This window comes from Apodemus sylvaticus, chromosome 13 (assembly GCF_947179515.1).
Source record: "Apodemus sylvaticus chromosome 13, mApoSyl1.1, whole genome shotgun sequence".
Classification (NCBI taxonomy): domain Eukaryota; kingdom Metazoa; phylum Chordata; class Mammalia; order Rodentia; family Muridae; genus Apodemus; species Apodemus sylvaticus.
In genome coordinates, this window is record NC_067484.1 from 63,761,532 (window position 1) to 63,778,661 (window position 17,130).

General features: G+C 41.4%; 1 protein-coding gene across 1 annotated transcript in view; it reads left to right on the forward strand.

Moving 5' to 3' along the window:
- Lars1 (leucyl-tRNA synthetase 1) overlaps positions 1-17,130 on the forward strand; it is a 50,667-nt gene that overhangs the window by 31,162 nt on the left and 2,375 nt on the right. The window contains exons 23-31 of the mRNA XM_052155216.1: positions 280-463; positions 2,120-2,210; positions 3,425-3,565; positions 4,468-4,608; positions 4,938-5,048; positions 7,154-7,264; positions 9,462-9,566; positions 10,987-11,082; positions 12,077-12,209. Of these exons, the coding sequence (XP_052011176.1) occupies positions 280-463; positions 2,120-2,210; positions 3,425-3,565; positions 4,468-4,608; positions 4,938-5,048; positions 7,154-7,264; positions 9,462-9,566; positions 10,987-11,082; positions 12,077-12,209 (1,113 nt within the window). The remainder of the gene's footprint in view (positions 1-279; positions 464-2,119; positions 2,211-3,424; positions 3,566-4,467; positions 4,609-4,937; positions 5,049-7,153; positions 7,265-9,461; positions 9,567-10,986; positions 11,083-12,076; positions 12,210-17,130) is intronic.

The window sequence follows — 17,130 nt, forward strand, 5'->3', positions numbered from 1 at the left end:
GATCTTTTCTCTGTGATAACTCCAGCTTGTGTCAAGTTGACACAAAACCAGCCAGTACAACATATATATGTACAATGTAGATACACATATATTTGTTTTTCAAGAGACAGTTTCTCGATGTAGTCCTGGCTGTCCTGGAACTCACTCTGTAGACCAGGCTGACTTCTAATTCAGAGATCCACCTGCTTCTTGCCTCCCCGGGGCTGGCATTAAAGGCCTGTGCCACCACTGCCCAGTCAGTAACTATGTTTGGAACTGACTGGTTTTGTTTTCTTTCAGGAATGCGCTTGGCTCTGGCTGATGCTGGCGACACTGTTGAAGATGCTAACTTTGTGGAAGCCATGGCAGATGCAGGCATCCTCCGTCTGTACACATGGGTAGAGTGGGTCAAAGAAATGCTGGCCAACTGCAGCAGCCTCAGAGGCGGACCTGCCGACTCATTCAATGATCGTGTGTTTGCCAGGTAGTTTTGGGCCAGCATTATGCCATGGCTGTCGCCAAGTCTGGTTTTCAGGCTGTCTGCTCTTTTTTTTCTGAAATAAGTTAAATAGTAGCAGTAGTTGCTGTTTGTTGAGGGCCAACCTGTGTAGGTGCTCCTGTCTGACTCTAGCCTCCCAACAGCCTCAGGCACTGGCAGTGTAGCTAGCTCGGCTTTAGAGATGAAGAAACCAAAGGTTAGCAGATTCATTAAATGCCTCGATGTAAGCAGTAAGAGGAGACTTGTGATACGAACTGGTCTGTATCTCCAAAACCTCTTTGTATATAACCTTTCCTTCAATGTCTCGCATTGCAGTAGGATAAAATGGAAACAGAAAAACAGGTTGAGAGAAAAGAAGAAATAACTTTTAAAAAAATTCAAGACATTTGTCGGCCTTATGTTGGGAGAGATACTCAGTGCTGGTACTATGAAGATGAGTAAGACTTGTTGGAAAGTCCTAGCGCCCACTGACTGTGAAGTCAGTAATAGGTGTGAGGAGGATTGGAAAGGGTACGGTATTTGAAGTACACATGTACTCAAAGAGATCGAAGAAATCTGGGCTGGGTCAGGTCAAATTAAATCTGGGGCGATAAGAGATGTCTTTTCTAATGGCTGATATCCATTACTTATCATGTAACCTCTGTAAATTCTGGCTGCCACATTAGTTAGGTGATTTTTATAGTGTGTTTAAGCATCATTAACAATGTGTTTATTGAGGAGATGTTTGGGATTAGGGGGTCTCACACTACCCTAGGTTGGCCTTGAACTTAACCTTCCAAGTACACGGATTACAGGCCACCATGCCCAGCTCCACCAAGAAACATACAATCGAGAACAATAATTATAAAACACCATTAAGTGTTGTAAGTGTGTTAATATAAATAGGAACCCTGAATAGTGAAAGCTGGCATTGTATACAAGAGGGTAGACAATGTTTTAAGGACAAAGCATTTTTAGGTTGGGTAATGTTTTTTTTTTTTTGTTTTTTTTGTTTTTTGTTTTTTGTTTTTTGTTTTTTTTTGAGGCAGGGTTTCTCTGTGTAGCCCTGGCTGTACTGGAACTCACTCTGTAGACCAGGCTGGCCTCGAACTCAGAGATCCGCTTGCCTCTGCCTCCCAAGTGCTGGGATTGTTGGGTAATTTTTTAAAACCAAAAATTAAAAAAGAGTGTGTGTATGTGTGTGTGTGTGTGTGTGTGTGTGTGTGAGAGAGAGAGAGAGAGAGAGAGAGAGAGAGAGAGAGAGAGAGAGAGAACGTGCAACCTCAGGCATTGGTTTTTGCCTTCTACCTCATCTGAGATGGGCTGCTGTGTGCTAGGCCAGCTGGACTGTGGTTCCTGGGGTTCTCCTGTCTCAGCCTCCCATCTCAGAGCTCTGAGTTACACACACGCTCTGTAGCATCTGGCTGTAGCTGGGTTCTGGGCATTTGAGCTCAAGCCCTCAGGCAGCCATCTCCCTGGCCCTTGTATCGAGTTGTTTGTAATGTTTTTGCTGTCATGCTCATTTTGCTGGTTATTAATCTATGTGGCAGATATATGTCATGAATATGTAACATATAAATATAAGTATTTAATAATAATATAAAGTACATAAAATATATAGTTGCCTTTAAACTGAATAGATTTTCTTTCCCTATTCAATAGTGAAATGAATGCAGGAATTATAAAAACAGATCAAAACTATGAAAAGATGATGTTTAAAGAAGCTTTGAAAACAGGTTTTTTTGAGTTTCAGGTATGCTATTTTAGTGTCAACCATGTAAGCGTTAATATAGTTTATTTCCACCTTTTTCTCCTTGCTATGAAATAATTGCATGTCCAAAGTACAGACTGACAAGCTTTTCAATGAGTTTCTAAGTTTTCTGATAAAATTTGGGTTTCAAAAGTAGTTTTCTTTGACATTGTACCTGTGGTATCTACTTAGTATAGAATATTCTGCTCTTATTTTACTCTTGAGCATTAAGGGGAGGTCCTCCTCTCTCCAGTTAGGCATGTGCCAACCCTGTCTTGCTGCACAAAAGCATTTTAAATTGATAAATATGACGGCAAAGGTGTAATTAATTTCCATCCACATGAAAGCAAATGCTGTCATGAATTTTTCCACAAGATGTCACTGTTTCCCAGGTTTGGCATTTCAAGGGCCACATGTAGCTTTTACTAACCCAGCCTTGTAAAATGTCACCCTGGGATTTATGCAACTTGGTTTTTTAGATGTGGTTAAATAAGGCCAAATGCTGAGCATAGAAATCTTGCATTCATACCCCTTTATGTTAATGTTGCTCTGGGCTCTGCTCAAGCCTGGCCTTAGAGAACAAATAGTTCAGAGGTCTAGCTTTATGTCCGACCGACATAGACACACCTTAAAATGCCTTTAAAGTAAGAAAGATGGATAGGGAAGTAGGTGGGTAGGAGGTTAGGAAGAGAAGAAGGAAGAACGGAACATGGTAGGCTCATGACTGTAATCCCAATACTTGGAAGACTAAGGCAGGAGGATTGCTATGAGTTTGAGGTTAGCCTGGGTTAAAAAGCATGCTTGTAAAAATGGAGGCATGGCAAGCCTACGATACATAGTGAAACCTGTCTTAGAAACTCCAAACCAGGCTGACATACACACAAACACAACTCTGATACCTTTTCCCTCCTCTTGTTCTGGAGAAAAATTCAAAGAGTTTTCTGGTTTATTTTAAGTCCAGAGCCTTGCACGTCCTAGGCATGCTTTCTTGCTACTTAGCTACCTTTCCAGACTTCTTTCTTGAGAATCATTAATATTAATGCATGATATTCTCTCAATAAAAGATTGTGTTTACATTGTAGACTTTTTAAAGAATAAAGTGAAATGTTTATCATAACTTTTACAAAACTAATTTTTAATGAATTAAAATCAAGAAACTGAATTTTTCATCTTCATTTTAAAGAAGATGAGGAAAATGACATTTGAAATTTGTGTAGGCTGCGAAAGACAAATACCGTGAACTGGCCACAGAGGGGATGCACAGAGAGCTTGTGTTCCGCTTTATTGAAGTTCAGACAGTCCTTCTGAGTCCATTCTGTCCACATTTGTGTGAGCACATCTGGACACTGCTGGGAAAGGTATGCATTGGGTTCAGAATGTCTTGGGGAGTATGGTTTGGCCTCAGCAAGTAAGTGTGTGATAATGTTATTTCTTGTGAGAATTCAGGACTAGGAATAGATCGACCATCATATTTCTAACAGGTTGAAAAATCCATGCAAGATTTTGTACATTTGTACATGCACAATGCATGTGTGTTAAAAATGTGATCATATGTCTGCTGTGTACTATTTGATTCCCATCTGTATTTGAATATGTTCAGATGTACATTTGAATGCATGTGTAATATTGTTCTTCCAATGGTTAGAAAGGTGGAGATACTTTAGAAAGTTGTAAATAACAGAATGAAGTGCTCATAAACGAAGATGTAAGGGTATGTTCATATAACTGTTCTTTTTTATATGAGATTCCTGGCATATATAGGGCTGCATGTCAAGGATGGTATGTCGGTCATCACAATGTGAAGGTCAGTTCAGTTCTCTTAGGCTTGTAGAGCAGGAGATTGGTCTGTTTCATGTTCCTTTTTAGTCATGAGCACGTGCAGAAATGTGCTAGTGATCTATATGCTGAATAGTCATACTTTTAATACTGGATGTATTAATAGGATTAAAAACTGAGAACATGCATAATTTATATAATAATGATTAAATTTAGGCAAATTAGCATTACATAATTTTCTTTGAAAGTGAGCATATGTGTGTGGGTATTAATATGCTTGTACAAATGGCTGCTAATTAAGAATGTAGAGTCAGACTTCACAGCTTGAATTCTAGGGAACATTAGATCAGGGACTGTAGAAGTGTGCTGTGTGTAGTCAGGTTTGAACTTGGGGCACACAATTACAGATGGTAGCTGTGGTGTGAAACTGTAAGCAAGGCCTGAAAAGCAAGTGTTGTTTAATCTCAAATTTTTTTTTTTAAAGCCTGATTCAATTATGCATGCCTCATGGCCTGTGGCAGGTCCCGTGGATGAGTCCTTGATTCGTTCCTCACAGTATCTCATGGAAGTAGCTCATGACCTTAGATTACGGCTCAAGAATTACATGATGCCAGCCAAAGGGAAGGTGATGTCATCATTTAAACAGTTTTTTAAAGAGATCATTCCTTATGATGGGGAGTTGGATAACAAACATGTGAAAATTAAGTGATTAAAGTGGGTAGTGCTGTGTGTACCATGAATACAGCTCTGAAGCATATATGTTCTTACTTAAAGGTCTGGAGCATGTATGTTCTAACATGTTCTAACAGTTAAGAGTCTGGAGCATGTATGTTCTAACAGTTAAAGGTCTGGAGCATGTATGTTCTAACTGCTAAGGGTGATTGGTCTAGGTGCTGAGTGTTCTCATCTTTGATTTACACAAGAACCCATACTTTCTTTTCTTCTCCTATGCAGAAGACTGACAAGCAGCCAGCTCAGAGGCCCTCACACTGCACCATCTATGTAGCAAAGAACTACCCTGCCTGGCAGCACATTACCTTGGCAACCCTACGGAGCCACTTTGAGGTGATGCTGATTTCCCTCAGTATTGTCTGCTTGAGATATTTTTGGCTTTAGGATGTTAACAGTATGAGGGAGGAACAGACAGGTGGCCTTTTTCAATTCTCTACAGGCAGAGAGTGTCCTTTCTTATCCTTGGTAGCTCATACATGGATGGCAAGAGAAAAACTACTGACTTTTAACATTTCTGAAGCTTTCTTACAAAAAATATTTTGAACCTAGTTGTTTGTAATTAAAAGATGTGTTTTACTTTTTTGTATGTGTGTAGTTAAAATGATAAAGCACAGGGGCAGAATTAATCTTTTGAACCCATTGTGACTTTGGCTGTGATTGGATTTATAAAGGCTCAGCTTTTGGGGCACTGTAGCGTTTGGAGGAAATTGAAGCCTTGGTCTTTACTACTTAAGAGACTGCTTTGCTTACTTTGTGAGTGCCGGTGGGATGGTCTCAAAGATGTCAGCTCAGTATCTATGAAATGAAACAGTTCTCTTTGTAGGAAGCTCAGTGTTTAGTTTAGGTTGCACTTTTGCTCTTGATCTTTTAGGGGGGTGGTGGAGGGGTGCAGGGAGGGGCAGGGTCTTACTGTGTAGCCTGAGTGGCCAGGAGCTTGCTTGTAGACAGGCCTTGGACTTGCAGAGTTGCTCCTGCCCCTGCCTCCCAAGTGCTGGGATTAAAGGTGTGCCACTACTCTTGGCCCTAACTTTTCCTTTTTCTTTTTTTCTTTTGATTTTTTTTGAGATAGGGTTTCACTGTATAGCCCTGGCTGTCCTGGATCTCACTCTGTAGTCCAGGGTGGTATTGAACTCAGAGATCCACCTGCCTCTGCCTCCCAAGTGCTGGGATTAAAGGTGTGAACTGTCACTGTCTTCTCTTAAGTGTTCTTTTTTTAAAAAGTAATTATTTTATGTATATGATTATAGTAGTACATGTATATAATTTTAAGTATATGTTACCTGTATGTATATATGTATGTCTGTGGGCCATATACATGCCTATACAGTGATGTTTGATAATGGTTTTTTTGGGCAGAAATGATACTATTTTCAGCATCAGAAACTAGAAAATCTTTTTTTTTTCACTTTTGTAAAGGAGAATATTTTTCTTTTTTATTAATTCGATATATTTTTTATTTACATTTCAAGTGATTTCCCCTTTCCTGGCTCCCCACTCCCCGAAAGTCCCATAAGCCTTCTTCCCTCCCCCTGCTCCCCCATCCACCCCTTGCCACTTCCCTGTTCTGGTATTCCCCTACACTGCTGCACTGAGCCTTTCCAGAACCAGGGGCCATTCCTCCGTTCTTCTTGGACATCAAGGAGAGTATTTTTTAAGAATATTTATTTATTTTATATTTTAGGGCTTTGTCTGCATACATGTCTGCATACCAGAAAACAGTATCAGATCCCATTATAGATAGTTGTGAGCCACCATGTAGTTGCTGAGAACTAAACTCAGAACCTCTGGATGTGGCCAGTGCTCTTAACCACTGACCCATTTCTCCACCCCAAGTGTTCAAAAAGCAGTCATATTTCAGGGCTGGAGAGATGACTCCTGCCAAGGACCTGAATTTGGTTCTCAGCACCTATGTCAGGCAGCTGCCAACTGCCTGTAACTCTAGCTCCAGGGAGATTTGATGCCACTCACCCCGGTGGACACCTGCTCTCAGGTGCAGATACAAATACACAATAGGGGTAAAAATCTCCCCCAAAGTAGTCATGTATGTTTTATATAAGAAATGTGTTGCTTTCCATTTTAATATGACCAATGAAATAAGATCTTTGAACTTGAAGACAAGATCTTTATATGACCACATCAATCTTTTACTAGGTGATCTTGTTTCCAGGAGGGGCTGCTTTTATTAAAGAAGATAAATATTCAGTGCAGCACACTGTGTTTCTCATTTGGACTGACAAGCATGCCTCTTCCGTTCAGAGGGGAAGGTCTTCTGCCCTCTCCCCTGAACTTGCGCTTCATGACGCTGGGCTGAGCACCCTCCTCTAACAGCGGGCTGAGGCCTCCTCCTGTATCTGGCTCACTTCCGGCAGCCATACCTGTGGTCTTGCATCTTTTTCTGAACACTTCTCTTCACACCCCTCTCCTGCTCCCATTTTTAGGCCAACAATGGAAAATTGCCTGATAACAAAGTCATTGCTTGTGAACTAGGCAATCTGCCAGAATTGAAGAAATATATGAAGAAAGTTATGCCATTTGTTGCCATGATCAAGGTAAGTGAGTATGGATGTTGGACAGCTGTGCCTGCTTGAGAACTGTATAGCTAGGACAGGAGAGGGAAAGGGAAAAGAGCCTCAGACACAGTGTCCCGAAGCGACTTGCTAAACAGCTCTTTTAAGTCAGTGATTGAGACAGGAATGGTCGGATTTTGAATTTACCTGTAGAATTGCTGACTGTGTGAAAATATGCATTTCAGAAGAAAACTAGGCTTAAGTTGGTGCATTGAATTATTCCCATACTCTCCTTCCCTCCTTCCCTCCTTCCCTCCTTCCTCCCTCCCTTCCTTTCTTCCTTCCTTTCTTCCTTCCTTCCTTCCTTCCTCCCTTCCTTCCTGTTTTGGGGAAGAAGTACATTCTTTTGCTTATGTTAGGGTATTATCAGTAGATTCCTTGCCTGGAACCACATTTCCACATTTCTGTGGCATAAGCTGAGCTTCATGAATTACAGTGATAGTACGTGAGTAGATTTGAGTTAGTTCATGGAACAGTCACTTGATGGTTTGAGCTGGTAAGTTCTTTATTATGAAAGAGTTGAGTTCTTTAGGATCTCAACATCAGATTTTTCTTTTCTTTTTAATTAATTAATTAACTAATTAACTGATTAATTTTTTGAGACAGGGTCTCACTATGTAATCTCCTAGCCTGGAATTCTTCTATGTAGATCAGGCTGGCCTTATGCACACAAGAAATTGACCTGCCTCTGCCCAAGACAGAGTCTCTCTGTGTAGCCGTGACTGTCCGAGAACTCACTTTATAGACCAGATTGGCTTCAAACTCAGCGATCCTAGTGCCTTTCCCTCTCCTATTCTGGGACTAAAGGTGTGTGTCACCATGCCCAACAGTAATATATTTTTAGATAATACCCTTGATTTGTCAACCAAAAAATTAGTGGTTTTGCAAATGTTGAAAATTATTGATGAATCTGGGAATAAGAAAATAGCTCTCTTGGACCTGGAATGTGGCTCACATGGTAGAGAGTTTGCCCAGCATGTGCAAGGCTCTGGGTTTGGTCCCTAGCACCACACTAAACCTGATCTGGTGCATTCCTATAATTCCAGGACTTGGGAGGTTGAAGCAGGAGGATAAGAATTTCAAGGACTCCTTAGTGACTTATTAAGTTGAAAACAACCTGGATTACATGAGAGCTTGTCTCTAAAAAGATTGGCTTTTTAGTACTTTTATGGAAAGGGAGCTAGAACTTAGGTGGTGTCTTACTGCATTTTCTGCTGCTATAACAGAATACCACGGACTGGATACTCCTCCCCCTGTCCCCGCTTTCCCCCCTTGTGATGTTGGCAATTAAATGTAGTGCTTTGCACGTGTTAGGCAAATGTAACGTCCTACATCAAGTGACATCCCTAGCCTAGGCTGGGTAATTGTTGAAACTCTGGGAGTTTGTTTGGCTTGTGGTTCTGTAGGTAGGGAAGCTAAGAGCAGCACTGGCACTGCCTGGTTGCCTTGTGCTGAGTCCATGGGAGAAAGGCAGATGAGGAGCACCTGCAGCACGCGAGGATCAGTGCCCTACACTCCCTGTATAAAGGCACCGATCTACTGCCAGTGGTGGTGGAAAGCAGTGGGTAGGAGGAGTAATATGGGGCCACTGTCCTGTGAATAGGACACATTATGTCACACAACTGTAGTGTAGGGAAGTTGGGCCACTAAGGTTATGTTTAGAATAGCAAATATTTAATGTTGAAGGAAATTAAGAATAGGAAATTGTCTTTTGAATATTCCAAGATTATCTGATACCTATATAGAATTGACAGTGTCAGTTTTTCTTTAAGCTTTCAGAAATATCTTTGGGAATTTTAGTGTTTGTTATCTTGGAAAATTAAAAAAATTATTAACTCAAGGGATTTTTTAAGTGCCTTTTTGATTCTTTTGGTTTGTACAGTAAGTCATCTAAATAAATAGTTGTTAAATCACATTTATTTTCAACATCTGAAAGCCCCACGCCTTCTAGTCTTTTCAATACTACCTTAAATCTCATCTTGTTTTAAATGGCAATTATTCTGAGCAAGTAATTTCATTAACAAGCAAACATAGATAAGGGGAACCCTTGAGTCAAAGGCCTTTCCTTTACCCACTGGAATGTAAAGATTTTATCAGTTGAGAGAATGATTACTTTGGAAAAAATTCTTTTTAGCATGTCTTTAATGTGATTTTGTTTTCAAAACCATTCGGCTCTTAGGAAAACATGGAGAAGAAAGGGCCAAGAGTCTTGGATTTGGAGTTGGAATTTGATGAGCAGGCCGTACTTATGGAGAATATCGTCTACCTCACCAATTCTCTTGAGGTAAGAGGGCCAGGGATTGTACGTAATTACTGTGATTTTCTATAAAAAACACAGTCCAGCTTTCCAGCCTGCTAGGATACTTTTCATAAACTTCATCCTTTATATTTAGTACTTTGACCCAATATATTATTAATAAATGTTTTCGAGATGACAACGGATGAATGGGTATAAAAGTTAAAGAAAGAAAATGATCTGTTACCTATTTCATTTATCGGTTATCTTATACATAACACATGGGCTGTTTGTAGCTAGGGATTCTTGTGTGTGGGCTGTTTGTAGCTAGGGATTCTTGTGTGTGTGTGTGTGCGCGCACACATACACATATACATACACATATACACACATACACACACACATACACACACACACATACACATATACATACACACATACACACACACATACACACACACATACACACACACATACACACACACACACACACACACACACATATACATACACACACATACACACACACACACATTCAAACAAACAAAACAGAACAGAACAAAAACCCAAGAAAACTCAAAAGCTCACAAACCAGAATGACACCTTTTATTTAGATGCCTTAAAAGCCTTTCTATTATTCTGCATTCTGAATTGTCCTACCTTCAGACCTCAGAGTCACACAATTGGTTTAATTATAATCTGTGGTCCTCGTGTATTTTCAGTTACAACTTACACAGGATCTATAAATGCTTTCTCTGAGCTCAGGCAAAAGGAAAACTAAATTGCTTTAGAATGCTGTTAGAAGACTCAAATGTGATTCCAATGATAATGAAGACACTAACAACTGTGCAGGTTTAAAGTGACTGAGAGCTGTTCCAAGGGATGTAGAGCTGAAGGAGGGGAGGTCTGCAGGAGAGTTTGCTTTAGTCATTATTGCTGTGCATTTGTTGCTGGGTTTTGAACCCAGAGCATTGTGCTTGTTAAGCCTATTGATCATGAAGTCAAAGATTAGTAGATTGCTCATGTATTCATGTAGGTCAAAAACTGTTAAGGTCTTTCATGTGAATAGTAGACACACACTTAGAGGCCTCTCCTTGGGGATCTGCAGTATGTTACGTGACTGAACTTTTCTCTGCTTATGTAACTTCTCGGATGATAAACTTGGGAGCTTGTGCGTGTGTGGGCAGAAGGCTTTCATGCTGTTTTCCTTCTTCTGTGGCGGGTAGATGCCAGATTCCAGTATAGAAAGTGCCACACCCGACTGCACGAGGAGCAGTGCCACGAGGCAGCTGAGATGAGTGTTGGTAACAGATGGTGGATTTCATTTAACATTAATAAGGAGGGCAATAACGCTGTACAGGTCATTTCCTGTTACGTGGCGGAGCCATCATGCTCTTAACGAGATGAAATGGTGATTAATTTCAGTCATATTAAGTGCTATGATGACTTTTGTTTCTCATCCACTCAGCTGGAACATATAGAAGTCAAGTTTGCCTCTGAAGCTGAAGATAAAGTCAGGGAAGAGTGCTGTCCTGGGAAGCCACTTAATGTTTTCAGAACAGAAGTAAGTGGAAGAAGCCATGTTGAATCATTGCCTCTTAGGCCTAGGCGAGACCTGGAGGTCATTCCAGCAGTGGCTCATTTATAGATGGAGGGCATTGACTATGAAGGCTTGGACATGGGACTGGACTTGAGGTGTCTTAGAGGTCCAGCTTGTGCAATACCGGTTATCACTTGCTTTATGGTAGTGTTAGCATGTAGTTGTAAAAAACAAATAAGATGTTCTAAAATTGATTTTTATTGAAAGAAAGGCAAAAAGAATCGAGCTGTAAGACTTTCAGACATCCTATTCTGACCTTGTAACTGTCAGGCAAGGCTTTTTGATTTTTGATGTAAACCAGGCAAGAGCTCTTAATTAATGCAGGAACTGTACTTTTTTGTCATTATCGGAGGAAGTATAAAAGTCTTACAGATTCTATTGAGCCTCCAGGAATCCATTCAGATTTGGACTACAATTAAGACTCCACTGGAGGACATAGGAACGTGGTTGCTTTGACCACATTTAATTGAAAACAGGTCTGTTTAGAAAGAGTAAGGGAATCACATTGGAGACCTTCTGATATTATCGTTCTGTGATGATTCTCTCATTGTCTCACGGTATGACTTGCAGAAATGCAGTCATTTTGGGAAGAAATGAATAAATGTTCACTATACAGCCATGATATTCCCTTTGAGCATATGGAAGTCGGTAAAGTGCTTCTTCCCGTGCCTGACCTATCATAGAGAAGCTGAACAAATGATGGTAGTGGAGAAAATGTCCTTAGTCTTCTGGTGTGTCACCAGCGTTAGTATGTGCGGTTGTGATCCATACACCAAGGCATCTTGGTATAGATATGAACTTAGATAGTTTCCCTTTCATATTTGACTGTCCTGGTCATAATTTTAGAATACAGAATTAGAAATATTTTTAGTGGGTATAGAAATGTGGTAGAAATGGCCCTTGTTTTTTGACAGTATTCAAGTTTGATGTGGCATAACTTGTATTTTTCCTCTTCTAGCCTGGTGTGCCAGTTTCCCTAGTAAATCCTCAGCCATCCAGTGGGCACTTCTCAACCAAAATCGAAATCAGGCAAGGAGATAGCTGTGAGTCCATAATCAGACGCTTGACGAAAACGGATCGAGGAATCAAAGGTAAAAGGGTTTCCTGGAAACCCCTATTTAGCAGAAGCTAGTATGCTGATGAGTTAGAAAGGACAGTGGTGTAGAAAGGACAGAGAATTGGGCCCAGAACTGGAGACCTAGAATCTCTTTGACTTGCTGGAAGTGAGGTAGCTTGGTATCTGCTGTGTCACTTAAGCCAAGGGCATTCTCTTTCAGTGTCATGAATGCACTGGATTAGGTTTTTTTCAGTATCCTAGAGTACTGGTTCTAAAATACAGCAAGTGATTTGTGTCTCTTAGAGACAAGGCAATTCAGAGTCAGGGAACACATACCCTTAGTATTCTAAACTAAGTTGACCATTGTGGTCTCTCCCTCGGTAAGAGGAGAGAGAGTAGCAGTGTGTGTGCACTTTCCATGCCTTAGCCTTTTGCAGCTTACAGCCTAAGTGTCATCAGCATTGTTATCCCCTCCTAGAGATAATGAAACAGGCTCACAAAGGTTAAGGAACTTGCTGAGTTTCTTTAGCTGGAAAATCTCAAGTCTAGAATTCAAACTGTTTGACACCAAAGCTTATATTTTTTCTTTTAAACAGTGTTTCTCCAGGCAAATTACATAAACAATCTCAGTTGCTGATCTAGATTAAGAGCATATTTTGTGATTAAAGTCAGTATAAACATCCTCCCTACTCCTTTGCAGGGTCTTACTGTGTAGCTCTGGCTGGCCTGAAGCTTGCTGTGTAGACCAGGTTTCCTGAAACCCACAGGCCTGCCTGTCTCTGCCTCCTGAGGGCTGTGGCTTCCCTTTTCAGTACTCAGTGTATTTGTTTTCTTGTTGCAATGAAAAAATGGCTGACTCGAAGCAATTGAAGGAAGGAAAGATGGATTTTGGCTCTGGCTTGAGGGTGTATAGAGGCAAGGCCTGACAGCAAGGACAGGAACCTGAGGTCACAGTACATTTGCTGTCGGGAAGCATGAGATGAGGACTTCCTTTCTCAGGAACCCGAGTCCATGGGGTGGTGCCGCCCACATCCAGAGTTGGGTTCTCCTCATTTACACCTCTCTGGAGATGCTCTTACAAACATAGCGAGATCGGTGTGCTTCCCTCATCCTCAATGCATCAAGTGAATGAAGAGTGGGTGCCGCTCTCACCTGGTGCTGGTTGTGTGAGAGGTGGGTTAGCGTGCCTCTATGTTACCTTTCTTCAGAGGTTTTAAGACTCATTAATGCTAAGATTGTTTCTTTTAGACGACAGCGTGTACGTGCGTGCGTGCGTGCGTGCGCTGCTTGGGAGACTATAGGGGATGGGTATGCTTGCTTACTGTGCAGTCTTAAGTAACTTGGAACTCACAATGTAGACCAGACTGACTTTGAACCTGTGGCACTTTTGCCTCTGCCTTCTAACTGCTGGAATTAGAGGTGTGTTCTCCCAGGATGGGCCTTCTTCTTAAATTTATTTTAATTTATTCATTTCTTTGCAGTGCTAGGTTCTGATTCCAGGTTCTTATACATACTGGGCAAGGGGCCTCCCATTCAATTATATCTTCAGCACTTTCCTTTTGAAATAAACTTTAATTACTTTTATTTGCTATGTATGTGTCCACATGGATATATATGTAGGTCAGAGGACAGCTGTCTGGTCATCAGGCTTGTGTAAGCATCTCTATCTACTGAACCATCTTGGTGGCCCTATCAAAAATGTCTAGCCTGGGCTTGATGTCACATAAGTATAGTTCCATCATTGGGGGTTGGGGGGTGAAGTAGGCTGATCAAAAGTTTGAGGTCAATCTGGAGACTAGCCTAGGATATACAGTGAGAGCCTGTCTCAGAAAAAAGGAACTGGATAATTTTTTTAACTGGATAAGCTCTTCCTTTTTTTTCTTTTAAATGATTGTGTGATATGACTAGGCACTTATACGTGTGATATGTGGAGTTGGTTTCACCTTCCACGTTTACATTCTGAGGATCAGCCTTGTGTGGTCAGGCTTGTGCAGCAAGAGTTTTACCCACTGGGCCATCTCACCAGCCCAGCATAAACATTTATTTAAGATATTTATAAGCCAGGCAGTGGTGGCACACGCTTGTAATCCCAGCACTTGGGAGGCAGAGGCAGGCGGATTTCTGAGTTCGAGGCCAGCCTGGTCTACAGAGTGAGTTCCAGGACAGCCAGGGCTACACAGAGAAACCCTGTCTCGAAAAGCCAAAAAAAAAAAAAAAAGATATTTATATTCATAAACCCCAACAATAACCTGATTTATGGAACTGTATTTAGAGTGATCATTTTGTTAAAGTAGAAGATTTGGATTTGTTCTCGCGTGTCTTTTGTGCTCTGTTCTTGTTTCCTGCCCTTTGGACATCATATGTGGAGTGTAGGAACAATGTGTATGCTGTACATCCAGGGTTTTGAGGATTCCACTGAACACAGTTGGTTAGGAGCTTCATGTAGTGGAAGGGTAGGGGACGAAGCTATTGAAGCACCTGCCTGAAGTGGAAAGTACTCAGTCTGTGAGAAGAGTGAAGATGCAGGCATGGGGGAGGGGAGGGCTTCAGCTGTGGTGCTTGTGGGCACATTGATGGAGAAAATACTGTTAGATGGGCCCTGTGAAGTCGAGGAAAGTGTGTTGGGCAGAGGAGAGAGCCCACTGTGTTTCACCATAAGTATAGTTATCCACAGGGTACTAGTTAGGGGGTTTTATTATTTATAAACATGGCTTTAAATTGTAGTAAAATACTTGAAAATATAAAATGTGCCAGTTTTTCTCCTTTTCTTTTTTGGTTTGTTTGAGATGTCATTGTTTAGCTCAGGCTAGCCTGGATTTCTAAGCCTCTTGAGTGCTGGGATTCTAAATGTGGCCCGCCATGCTTGGCTGTTGGAGCCATTTTTCAGTCACTGACTGCATTCACACTGTCCAACTACAGAATTTCTCATAGTCCCACCTGAAGCCTTTACCTGCTAATCTGGCCTCTTCCTTCTCCCTTCTAGTCCCTGTGACCATGCTTCCTTCACCTTGTCACCTAATCTAGGCACTTCACAGAAGTAGGATGGTGTATCTGTATTCTAAAGATTAGATGCATTTTATTAATAAGCTTTTTTTTTAAAGCCATACATTTTTTTGGTTTTTTGGTTTTTGTTTTTGTTTTTTTGATAATATCTCACTCAGCTCTGACCTAACTTGAGCCCTTTTCCTGCCAGGGCTCTTGAGTAGCTGGAGTTACAGGCATGTGCCACTTTACCCAACAGTATTTTTCCTTCCTTCCTTTCCTCCTTCCTTCCTTTCCTCCTTCCTTCCTTCCTCCCTCCCTCCCTCCCTCCCTCCCTCCCTCCTTCCTTCCTTCCTTCCTTCGGTTTTTTGAGACGGGGTTTCCCTGGGTGGCCCCAGCTGTCCTGAAACTCACTCTGTAGACCAGGTTGGCCTTGAACTCACAGATCCGTCTACATCTGCCTCCGGTGTGCTGACACTAACGGAGTGCTCTACCACTGCCTGGGTAGTTTCCCTTTCTTGTTAAGCTTATTTCACTAAGTAGAATGTCTCCCATGGGTTGGTGTGGGGAGATCACTGTTTGTAAAGTAGCGCTGTGCAGATGTGAAGGCCTGAATTTGGATTCCCAGTACCTACATTAAAAGTCTGTAACTCTAATGCCTAAAGATGTGTGCAGACAAATAGGTTTCAGATAGCCAGCCAGTCCAGCTGAAATAGCAAGCTTGGGTTCAGAGAGATCCTTCCTTCCTTTCTTTTCTTTCTTTTCTTTTCCTTCCTTCCTTCCCTCCCACTCTCCTTCTCCCTCTCTCTCTCTTTCAAGATTTATTTATTTTATTTATGTGAGTACACTGTAGCTGTCTTCAGACACCCCAGAAGAGGGAGGGCACCAGATTCCATTACAGATGGCTGTGAGCCACCATGTGCTTGCTGGGAATTGAACTCAGGACTTCTGGAAGAGCAGTTAGTGCTCTTAACCAACCTCCGAGTCATCTCTCCAACCCCACCCCCGAGATCCTTTCTTAATAAATAATAAGGTGGAGAGTATTAGAGGAAGGCACCTAGCATTGACCACTGGTCCCCATGTGCACATGTAAATGTGAATGCACCCACATACATGTAATATATATGCATACACTGCCCCCCCACAGAGTTTTCCAAGATTCATCTACATTCTTAAAGATATTTTTATTTTATTTTATGTGTGTCTGCAAGTGCCTGAGTTATGTATATGTACCAGTGCAGATGTCCATGGAAGCCAGAAAGAGCTGTCAGATCCCTGGAATTACAGGTGGTTACAAGCCACTGACAGGGGTGCTGGGAAGTGAACCTCGGTCTTCTCAAGAGCAGTGTCTTAAGCATCGTGCCATCTCTGTAGCCATATAGGCATTTATTATGTTTCCTTAGTCAGTGAAATACCATAGAATGGTAGATGTACCTTTGAAACAAATAAGCAGGACTTGAAATTTGGAAAAACTTCAAAATGAGTATCTATGAGTATCTATGCCTTCTCATTTGTATTGCTTCTGTTTAGTCTTAATCAGATTTCATAACAGGAAAAACTTGTTGCCCTGAAAGACATTAGAGTAGCTTTTAAAGAAAATGGGTTTTTGCGTGGATCCATGGGTCCTTATTATGTGTTTGTAGTATACTAGAGGATGTATCCCTGCACTGTAAACGGTATTATGAAGTGTTAAATCAGGGACAGGGAGCAAAGGCATTTGTTGCCAACCTGATCGTCTGAGTTTGGTTTTCACAGTGTGGTAGAATAGGAGAAACTTGTCACAAATCATCCCTGACATACACATGCATGCTGTGGCGTGTGCTACACACTCACAAAATGAATAAATTAATAACTAAAAAAGATGTTAACTCAGCGTTCCTATTCAAGGCACTCAGAGCACTGACTGAGTTGCTCAGCGTGGGTCTGGCATTGCTTCCTATCCGTTGTCTGTTCTCACGGAATCTGGCATAGCT